Here is a 16,436-nt window from a genome sequence, read left to right as displayed (position 1 = left end):
ATACGTGTTCGACCAAGTATCTCACATGTTATTTTCTCTCAGTCAGTGTTCCATTACTGTTATCCATATTACATGTTTTTAAATGACTAAGTGATCTTATTTTGCACAGACATTTTTTTGCGTGCAAACAATGTTGTGAACACAATACCTCATGTTTAGTTGCTGGTGTGCTTGTTTTTAGTATGTTCCACAGTGTGGAATGTGTCTAGATCAAAAGAACACATCCCTCTGTTATAGGTTTGTCCCTGAGGTAACCACGTGTCTACTGATGCTCTTCAGTCAGTCCTGGAGTCAAAAGTGAGAATCGTCCGAGCACTCTGTACAGAAAGAGACTGTACATCCTCAACCATGTCGCCGTGCCGCCATGCTGACGTGCCGCCGTGTCGCCGTAACGCCGAGTCGCCGTGTCACCGTGTCGCCATGTCGCCGTGTCGCCGGGTCGCCGTGTCGCCGTGCCGCCATGCCGCCATAACGCCGTGTCGCCGTGTCGCCGTGTCGCCGTGTCGCCGTGTCGCCGTGTCGCCGTGTCGCCGTGTCGCCGTGTCGCCATGCCGCCGTGCCGCCATGCCGCCATAACGCCGTGTCGCCGTGTTCTTTCGTGTTTTTCACGATCTCTCTTGCGTGCTAGAACTTTAAACTGTGCCAGTGAACTAATCAAGTAGAAAATAATATCTACTGAGTCAAAAAAGGAGAATCAGTGTACAATAACAAATCAGCGCTATACTCTTAGGGGGGAATTTCAGGCCTAGACTGCTGGTGAAAATAATACTACAACTTTTTTGTCAGAGGAAAGACAGTCTCCCTGATAATAGTATATTACAACCCAGGATTCCAAATGGCCTGTTATCCTGGGTGTAAAGGGAGCAAAATAAACACAGCAGAAAAAGTTTAGACTTATATCATCCTTCACCAATTTAGAACAGCAATATGTACACTATGTACAGTGATAAGTATAGTGCACTCCACGGTAAGCAAGGCAGAAATAGAAGCCACAAGATAGCAGACCGTGCTTCAACCAGCTCTAGAATGGAAATGACAAGGGCAGACAGGAGAGTGGTACCCACATAACCTCTGCGATTGCCAAAACCATCTTCTTATTGGCTGGAACCTGGACACTAGTTGAACGATGGGGCCTCATCATCAACTCTCAGCAACCTGGTTCGCTGGTTGGGGGAGATAGCCTGTAAATGAGGGTGTGTACATGCGCCGAATAAAGGTTATGTACTCTTTGCATGCCACACCCCCACCCCGAGAAGGTTCAGGATTAGGCTGCCACCTCCCAGTGGTAACCGTGCCGCCATGGCACAAAATAATGGGACCGCCTTTCCTCTCCACCATCCAACTCTTAGATAGAGCTCAGCTTTTCTCGTGACAAAAAGCCAAACCCTAAATTGAGAGTGAGACAGCAGTCAGTCGGGCTAGCATAGGTCCAAGATACAGGCAGACGGTAGCTCGCATCCCCTCACTAAAAAAAAAAACCCACACCAGCGGATAAAAAAAAGAGCGTGGAAATGGTTACCACAAGTAACCTAACATCCTAACCTAAGTAAATAGAATATTAGACTCTAGATAAAGAGTCTGCCAACACATTTTCTTTGCCGGCAATATGTACAATTTTTATATTATAGGGCTGCAGCCTTAGCGTCCAGTGCATGAGCCTTGTGTTGTGGTTCTTCATGGCTTGGAGATATATTAGAGGATTGTGATCACTGTAGACTGTGACCACCTGCGATGTCTGGCCCACATAAACATCGAAATGCTCCAAAGCCAGTACCAGCGCGAGGGCTTCTTTTTCGATGGTAAAGTAAGCCCTCTGATGTGGCTGGAACTTGGCTGAAAAGTATGCTACAGGCTGCAACTCCTCATTCTCGTTTTGTAATAGTACTGCCCCAACCCCAGACTCACAAGCATCAACCTGTAATGAAAAAGGTTTGGAGAAGTCTGGAGACAAGAGAATGGGTGCAGTACACAATATTCTTTTTGCTTTGTCAAAAGAAGTTTGACAATCTGGGGTCCAATTAAAGGGAACTTTGTGACTGGTAACAGAGGTAAGAGGGGCCACAATATCTGAGAATTTTTTACAGAATCTTCTGTAAAATCGTAACATGCCTAGGAAACGTTGAAGAGATTTCCTATCATGAGGAACTGGATAATCTTTAATAGCAAGAACTTTAGCAAGTTTAGGGGCAACTTTACCACTATCTACTTCATGGCCTAGAAAAATGATAGTGGCCTGGCCAAAGAAAGATTTAGATAAATTAACTGTTAAATGGGAACTCTTAAAGGTCTCAAAAAGAGCCTTAAGTCTAAGTAGGTGTTGATCCCAAGTATCAGACACCACATACGAAACCCTCCATCAGCCTTCTTAACAAGGATGCACGGTGAAGCCCATGGACTAGATGACTCCTCCACTAAACCATGCTTTAACAAAAATTCTACTTCCTGCTGAAGTAGCCTCTGCTTTTCAGGATTAGCTCTGTAGAGGGAGAGTTTAATAGGGTTAGAGTTTCCCACGTCTACATCATGATAAACTAACGTACATTTTTTCGGCACATCCGAAAAAATATTAGGATGTGACTGTAGAAGGTCAGTTAAACTTGTTGCTTGCGTTTCAGATAGTCCCTCCATTAAAGGATTAGGATCCTTGAGGAGGACAGAATTAGAAAGTTTAACATTAATTTCAGAGATAGAGTGCAAAGAATCAGTCGTCCTCAGAGGTAGAGGACAGAGTCATTACTGGGACTTTATCTGGTGTATGAAAAGATTTTAATTGATTGATGTGGTAAATTTTAGTTTTTGAGGTCTTATCAATGGGAGCTACCATATAATATACATCAGATAATCTACTTACAATCTGCATAGGTCCCGTAAATCTAGCTTTCAAGGTGTGGCCAGGTATAGGTTCCTGCACCAACACCTTGTCTCCTGGATGGAAGGAGCGGAATTTTGCACTTCTGTCATACCTCTGTTTCATCTTACTTTGAGCTGTCTTTAGGTTAGCCTTTGCTAACTGACGTGCCACCTGCAACCTTGAAGACGGGTTGTAGAGTGTCGAGCTAACGTCTTCTCCCATCCATCCTTCTTTGAGCACCCGAAGAGGACCTCTTACATTGTGCCCAAAGATCAGCTCAAACGGACTATACCCTGTAGACTCTTGCACCGTCTCTCGTACTGAGAACAGCAACAAAGGTAGTGATTCATCCCAGTCTTTAGGAAAGTGCATGCAAAAAGTTCTCATCATGGTTTTTAATGTCTGATGGAATCTTCCCAAGGCGCCTTGGGACCGAGGATGATAGGCAGTGGATAAGTTGTGGATTATCCCTAACCTAGTTAATACTTCCCTAAATGCTTTGGCAGTAAAGTTAGTACCTTGATCACTTTGAATAGTTTTAGGAATGCCAAAACAAGAAATGAATTTTGTTAAAGCTTTGAGAATAGCTTTAGTATTAATACTGCGCATGGGAATTGCTTCAGGATACCTGGTTACTTTATCCATAATCGTAAATAAATATTGATTTCCAGACTTTGACCTAGGTAGTGGACCTACACAATCTATAATTAAATCTGCAAAAGGTTCTCCATCAGCAGGTATAGGTTGGAGAGGTGTAGGTTTAATGGAATGTCCAGGTTTCCCTACTTGCTGACATTCTCGGCAACACCTAATATGATTCTTCACATCTTTCTTTAATTTTGGCCAATAAAATTCTTTCGTGATTCTATATAAGGTTTTAGTAATTCCTAAGTGACCTCCTAATGAAGTATTATGAGCTATATTTAATATTTGAGGTCTAAACTTAGTTGGAACCGCTAACCTGTCATACAATTGCCGGCCCTCTATCTCCTTACCAGTCTCAGTGCAGATCAAATAATCGTTTTTAACTTCATACTTGACCGGATGACCCAAAGAGGATTTACCCATGGCTGCCTGAGAAGCGAATTTTAAAGAAGGGTCCTTTCGTTGTTCCTCCCGGAAGGACAGTCCCTCGGGCATGGAAACAGAGACATCTGGCAATCCTGCAACCTGGGAATAGGAAGGCTTGATCGGGGTCTGTTCACTTGATTTACGAGGCTCCGGCCGGTGTGCCTCATAAAACAACGTGGCTATTCCGAGATCGGAGTCGTCCAAGGATAGGTCAACATTCTCTCCAGACAACCCTTGGGATGTTGCCCGAGTTATGGCCAACACTGGAGAAGAATTTATCATTATAGGTTCAGGACACGCACTAACAGTAGTAATGTTATTACCCAGTAATAACATGGCATCTTTCATGGGGAATCCTTTTGAGACACCTACAGTCAAGTACCCAATGTAATATTTGCACTGTACATAAATTTTATGCAAAGGGACAGAATATATAGCTCCTCCAAATGCTTCCAATAAAACAGAGGAATTCAAGGAAGTGTTCTCTGAAAGGGGTAATATTCCTTCTCTTATAAGTGAGCAATATGCTCCAGTATTTCTAAAGGTCTTTACTTCAGTTGTTTCTGAGTTTTCCTGAAGGGAAATAAGACTCTTGCAATAATAAGGGGCCATACCTTTTTCTACTTCTCTCGGGGACATGTTACTATGGATATTAGAGATTTTCCCAATGGGTTGGGGTTTGTGGGGGCAGTTGGGACGGATATGACCTACTTTGTTACAGAGGAAGCAGACGACAGGCTTGCCCTTTACTCCCTGCGAACGTTGCAACTGGTGTCGCTCTGGCTGGTGTCTCTCTGGATACTGTTGTCGAGATGCACCATGTTGAGTAGTTTGTCTCTCAGCAGGTAGACCATAAGTTGAGAAGCGTGGCTCACCAGGTGACTTAGTTGGCTGACGTAGACGTTCTCCCTCCGGCTGGCACTTCATTCTCCAAGGTTGACGATCTCTGCTCATGCCAGGCTGTTAAAAAGAGAGACGGGACCGCTCGGACAAGGAGCGGTTAGTTTCGAAGGTATCAGCCAACTTGGCTGCCTCCAATGCACGATCCTGCAGAAAGACTCGAACCTCTGGTCCCACAGACTCCAGCAGGTTATCAATCAGAATAAGCTGTACCAAATCTTCTAAGGTAGAGACATCACTTGCTTTATACCAGCTGGTAAAAGCTTTGGTTTCCTGTCGTACAAAATCCACCAAGGATTGACCAAGCTGCCGCCTGCTTAGTTTAAAAAGCTTACGGTATTTGGCTGGGATACATGTATATGCTCCCAACACTGTGGTCTTCACTACTTGATAATCAGAAAATTCAGCGTCATTTAATACTGACGTAAATTCCTGTGCCTTACCAAACAATGCTGTATGAACCAACGATGCCCAATGCTGTTCCGGCCACCTCAAGGCTCGAGCCTGATTTTCGAAGCTTTCGAAAAATTGTTCTGGTTCGGCCTCATTGAAGCGGGGAACAAGCTGTACTGCTTTTTGTAAACTAAAATCATTTACAGAATGCGAAAACTGCCTCCTTTCTCTTTCCCTATCAAATTCTTCCCTTGCGAATGCTCTCTGTTCCCTAGTTTGCTCAAAATAGATTTTTGCCAGCTCAAGTGCCAACGACGCTGATTCACCTTGAGACAACCCAGCTGCACTATACTGACTATTTTGCTCCGTTGATATATCATCTTCCTCCTGCGAGAACATAGTAGTTTTTGCCCTAGCTCCCGTAGAGGGAGGAGTCTGATGTGCCATCTCTTCTTCTCGAAGTTTGTCAGCAATCAGTGAACGCAGTTGCACAGCTGTGAGAGTGTGTTTGTATTTAATGCCAATGGAACGAGCAATTTTCCAACAACGCTGTAGGAAAAATTTAGGTAGGTTATGCAAAGTATATGCCGACACCAGACGTCTGACTCGTCTAGGTGGCATAAGTTATTCGCTATGCACAGTACGATTGCAGAATACCCCATCGTAACACGTTAATTTGCAGAACACGCTTAGCTATGCACAGTACGATTGCAGAATACCCATACAAGCAAAGCTGACTGCAAAATTCTCCACACCGAACAGGCTAGTAACAACTGACACGCAAAATTTGTAAAGCAATGCCAGACAGCTACACTGTTCTAGAAGATTGACCGTAGCAAAGCGAGCACACCGAACAAACTAGTAGCGAGCTGTTGAACGATCACACAATAGCAAGGCTGACCATAACAAAGCAACTGACACGCAAAATTTGTAAAGCGTAGGCAAAGCTAATGCAATGCCAGACAGCAAGCTGCACAATGTTCCTGCTACGAACTTCACCCTAAGCTCAACCATTTCTCTAAGTCCAGCTCCAGCTCCCAGACAGGCCCCCATATTACAACCCAGGATTCCAAATGGCCTGTTATCTTGGGTGTAAAGGGAGCAAAATAAACACAGCAGAAAAAGTTTAGACTTATATTATCCTTCACCGATTTAGAACAGCAATATGTACACTATGTACAGTGATAAGTATAGTGCACTCCACGGTAAGCAAGGCAGTAATAGAAGCCACCGTGCTTCAACCAGCTCTAGAATGGAAATGACAAGGGCAGACAGGAGAGTGGTACCCACATAACCTCTGCGATTGCCAAAACCATCTTCTTATTGGCTGGAACCTGGTCACTAGTTGAACGACGGGGCCCCATCATCAACTCTCAGCAACCTGGTTCGCTGGTTGGGGGAGATAGCCTGTAAATGAGGGTGTGTACATGCACCGAATAAAGGTTACGTACTCTTTGCATGCCACATAGTATGTTATACATAGTGTTGTAGTGTGTACCACAGTGGTACCCTAGTATATGGATAATAAATGATAAAGTGAAATTTAAATCTGAAGTGTTAGGCCGAAAGAGGCAGGTTCATGTTGTAAACGTTGCCAGCAGTCGTCAGAACCTCCCACTCAGGTCTGCTAGTGTACCTGACCTATAATTAGTGATACCAGTAGAACATTCCTGTTGAAATACGAAGAGGTGCAAAATCTCGAGGAAATACAAAAAGTGTGCAGTTTTGTAGACATATGATAAACAGTGTATAGTTGTTAGTACTTATTGTGATGGAGTGACGTATACAGTTTGTGGTAACCTGGAGTTAGCAGTGATCGCAATATACACAACGAAAATCATTATTCCTCCAGTAATCTTCATCTACAGAAGCCACCGGCTCCCAAAAACGCAAGTTATACTTTCTGCATCAAACTGAACACATTTTTCCAGTAGTTCCTTTCATGAGCTAGTCCAAAAATCACCCAGTGAGCCTAATCCGGATTTGCCCGGATTTATCCAATGACTGGATTCAAACGGATTCGTTGTTAACAAGGTATCCTCTGACTGGTTTCATTAACTGACGGGGCTTTACACCCTCGTCAAACACCCCAACAGTAACTACAACAAATAGATACAATACAGATAGACAGATCTACTGTTTAGTAAAAAAAATATACAGTGACCCACTAACTGGATTCGTCCAGATTCGCCGGATTCAAACGGTTTCGTTGGAAATAAAGCCATATCGGGAGAACTGCTACAAAAAAATAAATACTTCGAGGAATTATAGGCTAGCTAGCTAGGAGAGTTGTCAAGTTTTGCAAGATGACCACTACCATGAAGATCTGTGTAGTCTGCAGAAAGAGTAAGGGGCAAAAACAGGCCTGGATTGCTTGCAATCTTTGTGGTCAATGGTCCCATGGTATATGCAGGGATTTTAAACCAGTGACCACCCTTGACATAAACTCAGAGAGATGTTTTTGGGTCTGTCCAAACGAGAACACCTGTATGAGGAAATGACATCTATATTGAAAGACAAGAACACCAATAAAAATCCTTCTTGAAAGACATGTCAGCATGGTATGACAGCTGGGAAAATAAGATGGGTGGCAGGGACGGGGCCGTCTTGGACAGTGCTCCTGAGGGTGCTAGTGCTGTCCTGGAGGACAGTGCTGAAGGTGCTAGTGTTGTCCTGGAGGAAAGTGCTCCAGAGGGTTCTAGTGATGTCTTAGAAGACAGTGCTCGTGAGGGTACTAGTGTTGTCCTACAGGAGAGTGAAGACAATGTTATTCAGTCCACAGAGGTTCAAAACAGAGATACTGCTGGAGATGGATCATGGGATGATGCCTCAGGGAACAGTGTCGACACACTACCAGCAAAACCTGGTGGAAGCACTGATGCCCATACAGGGGTGAAAGATAGGGAGGAAACAGGAAAAATAAATTTACCAGCAGCGAACGCAGCTACAATAAATCCTAGCAAACAGAATTGCAATCTATGTAAATACTGTGCCTCGGGTATCTGTAGGCATGGTATATCTGGTAGAACAGGTGGGACATGCACCTTTGACTATCCCAAAAAATGCCGCACCCACATGACAACAGGAGAGTGCAACTTCTCCTCCTGTAACTTATTTCACCCAGAAATGTGTCATCAATGCATGAAAGAAAATGCTACAATGCATACTGCCAGGCACATCATCTAAAGGGGACTTAGAAGACACAGACCAGCTAGATATTGGAAAACAAAAGAGAGGAGCCACAACCTCTCCAGGGACAGAAGTTTTTTAGGGCCAGGAGGGAATAAAGACTGGCAAGAAATGACAATAATCCTACACCAACTGAAAACACTTCTGGAGCAGAGGCACGGACGTTGGCCTCTACTCCTGAAGAACAGATATCAGAGCCAGCAAATAAAACCCCCCTAAATTCCACCAACACAACGACATTTGTCTTTGCAAACATACAGGGTCTAAAGCCGTCAAAAAACAATAAAATTCCTTATATCAAGGGACTGCTCACGGAATCAAATGCACTGTTTGCAGCACTCACAGAGACCCACATAAAGGATCATTATGACAACGAAATATGGATCCCAGGTTTTTTTTTTATTTATTTTATTTAAAACCAACAAATAGACAATAGACAAAAGGAAAAACCATAAAGATGACAATATATGAACAATAACTGAAAAAACGTTGCATTAGATATTGAAACAGTAACGAATAACATAATATAACAAATATGACCACTATAACCTACATATAAAATCAGATACCGAAGCTTAAAACTGTCCTATACTAGCTACATGTGGATAAGTTAACTTTCGTAAAAACATGCAAACCTATATTAACTCTTCTTCAAATTAATCATCATTGCTCTTAATTTACACTAGAATAATAAAATACAAGTATACTTTCATTATTTCGTTACAGACTAAATTCCTTCTGCTCAGAGCACGGAAAGAAATATAGGATAATTAACCAATGATGTCAAGAACACATCTAAGCGAAACCTACACCGACCATACAGGTCCATGAGAACTGCACGGTCCGCGCAGCTGCTCGCCCAGGTGTGCACATGTACATTACACATTAGATTTAGCTCAACATTTTCAATAATGCCATACGTAGAAACATTCTACCCAATTTGCATAATAAAGAGCAGTTTGAATCAAAGAACATTCCACAATTATCATAAATTTACCCTAACCTAAGCCTAGTATTCCATCTGTATTATAAATGTCTAATCAACACGAAAATTTTACCACATACCCCTAACCATATTTGTTGGTATACATGATTCAACCTTGTATTACCATAAAGAAAAAAAGAACCATAAAAAAGGAAAACCCACTCTTCACCTTTAAATTCAGACTTCAATTTACCATTCATGTACATACATATAAATTATATAAAGTATATTGTCTAATTGAACACAATTACTTCCAACGTCACTTATAATATTATGTCAACTCAACCACGAATAACTTCATCCATTCTTACAACTTCAAGGGTTCGTAATTATCTTAAACTACATACATAGTATTGCCACCATTTAGACAAATTAAAAAGAAAAACAATACTCAAATATATAAAAACACACTATGCTTCTATTGGCACCACATCAATTGTGCTTACAAAAATACATTGTAAATTAAACTGAAACATAAAAAGCCATTTTCGCATTTACACATTGTATCAAAATCATAAATACGCATAGAAAATATGTATTGAATAATGAAAATGTTCATGAGAAAAACCATTAATGGTATATACAAGTAAACATACATACACATATACATACATATATATATATATATACATATACATATATATATATATATATATATATATGTATATATATATATATATATATATATATATATATATATATATATATATATATATATATATATATATATACATACATACATACATACACATACATATACATACATACACATATACATATACACATACATATACACACATACTACTACACATATATACATACACACACAGAAGAAATATAGAAGGCAAAGGACCCAGGAGAATAAGGGGAACAGTCGTAGAGCCAGAAACGAATATACACAGATAAGAAGGGAGGCCCAAAGACAATATGAAAATGACATAGCAGCGAAAGCCAAATCTGACCCGAAACTGTTGTACAGCCACATCAGGAGGAAAACAACAGTCAAGGACCAGGTAATCAGGCTAAGGAAGGAAGGAGGAGAGACAACAAGAAATGACCGTGAAGTATGTGAAGAACTCAACAAGAGATTCAAAGAAGTGTTCACAGAGGAGACAGAAGGGACTCCAGAAAGACGGAGAGGTGGGGCACACCACCAAATGCTGGACACAGTGCACACAACCGAGGAAGAAGCGAAGAGGCTTCTGAGTGAGCTAGATACCTCAAAGGCAATGGGGCCAGATAACATCTCCCCATGGGTATTGAGAGAGGGAGCAGAGGCGCTATGTGTACCCCTAACAACAATATTCAATACATCTATCGAAACAGGGAGATTGCCTGAGGCATGGAAGACAGCAAATGTAGTCCCAATCTTTAAAAAAGGAGACAGACATGAAGCATTAAACTACAGACCAGTGTCACTGACATGTATAGTATGCAAAATCATGGAGAAGATTATCAGGAGAAGAGTGGTGGAACACCTAGAAAGGAACGATCTCATCAACAGCAGCCAACATGGTTTCAGGGACGGGAAATCCTGTGTCACAAACCTACTGGAGTTCTATGACATGGTGACAGCAGTAAGACAAGAGAGAGAGGGGTGGGTGGATTGCATTTTCTTGGACTGCAAGAAGGCGTTTGACACAGTTCCACACAAGAGATTGGTGCAAAAACTGGAGGTCCAAGCAGGGATAACAGGGAAGGCACTACAATGGATCAAGGAATACTTGTCAGGAAGACAGCAGCGAGTCATGGTACGTGGCGAGGTGTCAGAGTGGGCACCTGTGACCAGCGGGGTCCCGCAGGGGTCAGTCCTAGGACCAGTGCTGTTTCTGGTATTTGTGAATGACATGACGGAAGGAATAGACTCTGAGGTGTCCCTGTTTGCAGATGACGTGAAGTTGATGAGAAGAATTCACTCGATCGAAGACCAGGCAGAACTACAAAGGGATCTGGACAGGCTGCAGACCTGGTCCAGCAATTGGCTCCTGGAGTTCAATCCCACTAAGTGCAAAGTCATGAAGATTGGGGAAGGGCAAAGAAGGCCGCAGACGGAGTACAGTCTAGGGGGTCAGAGACTACAAACCTCACTCAAGGAAAAAGATCTTGGGGTGAGTATAACACCAGGCACATCTCCTGAAGCGCACATCAACCAAATAACTGCTGCAGCATATGGGCGCCTAGCAAACCTCAGAACAGCATTCCGACATCTTAATAAGGAATCATTCAGGACCCTGTACACCGTGTACGTTAGGCCCATATTGGAGTATGCGGCGCCAGTTTGGAACCCACACCTAGCCAAGCACGTGAAGAAACTAGAGAAAGTGCAAAGGTTTGCAACAAGACTAGTCCCAGAGCTAAGAGGTATGTCCTACGAGGAGAGGTTAAGGGAAATCAACCTGACGACACTGGAGGACAGGAGAGATAGGGGGGACATGATAACGACATACAAAATACTGAGAGGAATTGACAAGGTGGACAAAGACAGGATGTTCCAGAGATTGGACACAGTAACAAGGGGACACAGTTGGAAGCTGAAGACACAGATGAATCACAGGGATGTTAGGAAGTATTTCTTCAGCCACAGAGTAGTCAGTAAGTGGAATAGTTTGGGAAGCGATGTAGTGGAGGCAGAATCCATACATAGCTTTAAGCAGAGGTATGATAAAGCTCACGGCTCAGGGAGAGTGACCTAGTAGCGATCAGTGAAGAGGCGGGGCCAGGAGCTCGGACTCGACCCCCGCAACCTCAACTAGGTGAGTACAACTAGGTGAGTACACATATACATGTATATACATACACACATACACATACATAGTTATAAGTCGATAATTCCAAATATAACTGTATTGTACTTGACACACTCGGAACAAATAATGTTAAAATTGCACCCCAGACATACCTCATATAACATTCATCAAACTCATCATGCTACCAACCATTCTAGGAAACCAGCCCATTTCATCCCCCTTACCTGCCTTTCAACTCCCGTAAATCCCGTAATGTGAAATTCCTATAACCCTCACTTAAATCCCTCTCCCATCTCCCCCCATACACCTCCTTATTCCTACACTTTGTCCTATAAAAAGTTGCTGTTAATGCATTAATTCTTTCACACACGTTCGCTCCTCTCATAGCCCAAGACATATAAATATAATCCGTAATTATATACCCTACCGCATTCTCTACCATTTGATTCACCCCACCTATGTCTAAGCTTAAAACCCTCAACACCTGCAAACCCCCCCCCCCTCCCACTAACCTAATTACCTTACCCAACCAAACCCTTACTAGTTCAATACATTCGCAAAAATATACAATATGGAAAACAGTCTCCAATCCACCACAAGCCTTACATATCCCATCGTCCCTTATTCTCTTATGGAATAAAACCATTCCAGACGGTAAGATCCCATGTAAAAATCTATACATAACTTCTCGTACTTTAGGTTTTAAACGTAATTTGTTCAAACGCCCCCAGATATTTCGCCAATCATACATCGGATAAATCCCTTCTACCACTGCTACCACTGCCTTACCTTCCACCCCATCAAGGTTTCCCAATTTAATATGTGAAGGATCGCTCATGTTTATGATGACCCGTAACATTGTCTCACCTATTATGAACTCCCTACCCACCCACCACCGTTGCATATCCTGACGTATCTTATGAAGTCCGCCTTCCCTCGCCCCCCCTCCCGCTTTTAACTACGTTTCAAATACACACTCATAATCCTCCACCACGATGCTGTGAACACTAACTCCAAGGCCGAGGGACTGATTACCTCATCTTTTGTATATAGTTCTACTGTCTTCCTATTATGTCCTAGAATCTGTATTGATAAAGCCACTGGATGGCGAAACGTCTACAATAAAGATATCCAGATGTTGCACATGTGTCTTAACTTTCATCTTGGAGTTAGTGTTCACAGCATCGTGGTGGAGGAGAATCTGGAGCAAAGACAAGAAGACTGGCGGTTATATAGGCGTCAGTGGATAGGGACGGGCAGCAGACGAGGGCAAAGTCACTGGTAGGCGGGATTCCCCAGTGGAAGTAGGTCCTTCCCAAAGAGATGGGTTAGTTGCAGCAGCCGTGAAGAAGGTCTTGTAGATACCCAAGAGTTGCACATGTGTCTAATTTAACAACATGTCGGTTCTTTGAACCATTTATCTACAATACATGGGTAGAGGTAATGAAAAAGAAAATTATCCGGCTCTTCCTATCGCTTGGTAAACAACTGAACATTGATTCAAATTTTTTTTCTAGAACCTAGGTTTTTCTTTGTTTTATTTCATCGGAGTATGAACCTTCTGTGAGTAGTACCAGTGGGTTTTGACTTAAATTTTGTGTTCGTGTAGAAATATATATACTTTTTTTTTTCAATTTCCTGAACCTTTTGTTTCTCCTTTTCCGTCGTGTTTAAATGTTTTAGTTACTGTTCGGTATCAGTAATCTCACGTTGTAGAATATCTTTCTCTCGTTGTTTCTCTTTTTTGTAAGTAATTCAGTAACCCTCTTCCTTCTGTAGATCTTCGTACAGTCTCTTACAATATTTAATCCTGTAGGAGGAACGTATTTTGTACAAACTTTATATACTTACGCATTAAACTTTTGCTTGAACTGGTGTGGGTTAAGGATCCTCAAGAACGTTCCCCGAGAATGTTTGATAGTTCCTTCTTGTTAGGTTATATATAGAACATCTTATATATACACACAGACAATATATATATATATATATATATATATATATATATATATATATATATATATATATATATATATATATATATATATATATATATATATATATATTGTGCCGAAGAGGTAAAACTTGCGATTTTGGCTTAAATAGCAACGCTCTTCTTGTCGAATAAGGCAAGCGAAAATTTGTTTTTGCAATAATTTCCCAAAATTAATTTTGAACCAAAAGAAAAAACCTATTTCATTGTATTTATTAAATTATTGTAAGCTTATCTGAAATATATTAAGTTGGATTAGGCTAAATTAAATTGCACTTGTTATAATAAGGTTAGGTAAGTTTTCTAAGGTTCTTCTGTTACAAAATTATTAATTTTTACATTAACATAAATGAAAAAAATACGTCTCCAAACATATAAAAGAAAATTTGAGAAAGGATTTAATTTTCAATGAGTTCTTGCTAATTGACCAATTTTATCTATTCAGCACGACATATATATATATATATATATATATATATATATATATATATATATATATATATATATATATATATATATATATATATATATATATATATATGTATATATATATATATATATATATATATATATATATATATATATATATATATATATATATATATATATATATATATATAACAGTGAATTATATCAGATAAAAGAATAAACGTGTGAGCTTAACTTACCGAACTGACTTCTCATCCAAGGGTAGAGGGGAGAGGGTAGGGCCGAGGATGCGTTTTGTTGCTGTTGAGGTGGTTGTTGAGTGCCCCAGCCTTGGTGGTCCTGGGCGGTCATGTGGAGAGAGGTATCCTGTGGCGGGCCACCGTTGGGGTCCATGCCCGGTGGCTGCTGCTGTTGTGGCTGCTGCTGCTGTGGCTGCTGCTGCTGCGGCGGCCCCTGCCCCGCCATCTTGCAGGAGGGGTACTGCTGCACGGGCGGGGAGGCCTGCTGCCCCATGCAGGTGGGCGCTGCGGGCGAGGGGTCGCGGTAGTCGTGGGCGTCATGCGGTTGCATGCCATGCGGAGTGTGCGGGTGCTGAGGTGTCTGCGCGTTGTAATAATTATTCATGAGTCTGTCGTAGGGCGGGTAGCGCGGGTAGCCTTGCTGGGTGTAGTAGGGATGAGTCGGGGGCATTCTAGGGTCGTACTCCTGGCCGCAGTGCCCCCCGCCGCCCCCGCCTCCGCCCTGGCCGCCCGGCGCGCCCGGGTATTCATCGGGCGGGTGCGGCGGCCGGTAGTCCGGGTAGGCGTTGTAATAGGAGGACATATGGGACATATCTGGGGCGGGCGGGTAGGCCGCCAGGGGAGCCGAGTTGGCAGCCAGGGTGGTGTGTTGGGGAGGTGTGTCGGGGAGCCCGCCACCCAACTCGCAACCAACCTGTAGAACAACGTAACTTTATTAACATTAAATGTAACACTTAAATCTACACGATTTCAAGATCACACCATTAACTACTATATTATCCTATGTCACTGTAAACTACCATAATATTATATTATATATATATATATATATATATATATATATATATATATATATATATATATATATATATATATATATATATATATATATATATATATATATATATATATATATATATATATATATATATATATATATATATATATATATATATATATATTGCTATAAGGGTCACCACCTATCCTTAGAGAACCTTAATGTAATGCCAGTCTTTCGGGACCAGGAGCTGGGACTAAATACTCGCCATCATTCCTTAACAGTAACACTATTATTTAGGGTAATAGAACTACTGGGAATGAGAGGAAATCAATTCCGTATATCAAGAGCCCTGCGACAGCATCAAGGCTTTACTGAGATGTACACTCTTTTCAACAGCTATAAGATCCAGCCCTCCTCGGCCAACCGGGAGTGTGACAACCGCTCTACCTAACCATTCGCTTCCAGTACCCCAAATGAATCTAAAAACGCGCTTTTGTCACCTTTGTATCTCACTACGAAGTATCGGATATATTGCTGCTACATGCCAAAGTTTACTATATAATAGGACATTCGTTGTAATTACTCTTTGATGCAAAGTTAAGTGTGCAGCTCGTAAACCACTAAGGCGCTTCAGTACACCATCTACAATACGCACTGAATTTATTTGTTGTGCTAACTTGATATCACTTACATAAACGATTCCACATATCAGTAATTGGTCCACCTTTTTCCACCTTTCAACTACTTCACATTCCTCACTTAACCCATCCCCAAGATCCATATACTTCGTTTTCTCCTTATTAATTGACATGCCAGAAGCCTTTTCAAAAACGTTTACTAACTTTTCCACCCGAGGCAAAT

At 41.7% G+C, this 16,436-nt stretch overlaps 1 protein-coding gene across 1 annotated transcript; it reads right to left on the bottom strand.

The window, feature by feature from the left end:
• Positions 1-262: 262 nt before the first annotated feature.
• Positions 263-15,483, bottom strand: LOC138853378 (uncharacterized). Its single transcript, XM_070089675.1, has 3 exons — positions 14,795-15,483; positions 13,846-13,946; positions 263-637 (listed from the first exon to the last, which is right to left on the bottom strand). The coding sequence occupies exons 1-3, from the start codon at positions 15,384-15,386 to the stop codon at positions 263-265; spliced, it is 1,068 nt and encodes a 355-aa protein (XP_069945776.1). The 5' UTR covers positions 15,387-15,483.
• Between the last annotated feature and the right edge of the window lie 953 nt (positions 15,484-16,436).

The sequence above is a fragment of the Cherax quadricarinatus genome, chromosome 2, assembly GCF_038502225.1.
Source record: "Cherax quadricarinatus isolate ZL_2023a chromosome 2, ASM3850222v1, whole genome shotgun sequence".
In the NCBI taxonomy this organism is placed as follows: Eukaryota; Metazoa; Arthropoda; class Malacostraca; order Decapoda; family Parastacidae; genus Cherax; species Cherax quadricarinatus.
This window is presented reverse-complemented; position numbering and strand designations above follow the sequence as displayed.

Coding starts and splice junctions, on each gene's coding strand:
- LOC138853378 (XM_070089675.1), bottom strand. CDS start 15,386: ATGTCCCATATGTCCTCCTATTACAACGCCTACCCGGACTACCGGCCG. Junction 13,947..14,794: donor TTGGATGAGAAGTCAGTTCG/GTAAGTTAAGCT, acceptor TTCCTCCTACAG/GATTAAATATTGTAAGAGAC. Junction 638..13,845: donor AGAGAAAGATATTCTACAAC/GTGAGATTACTG, acceptor TCACTGGCACAG/TTTAAAGTTCTAGCACGCAA.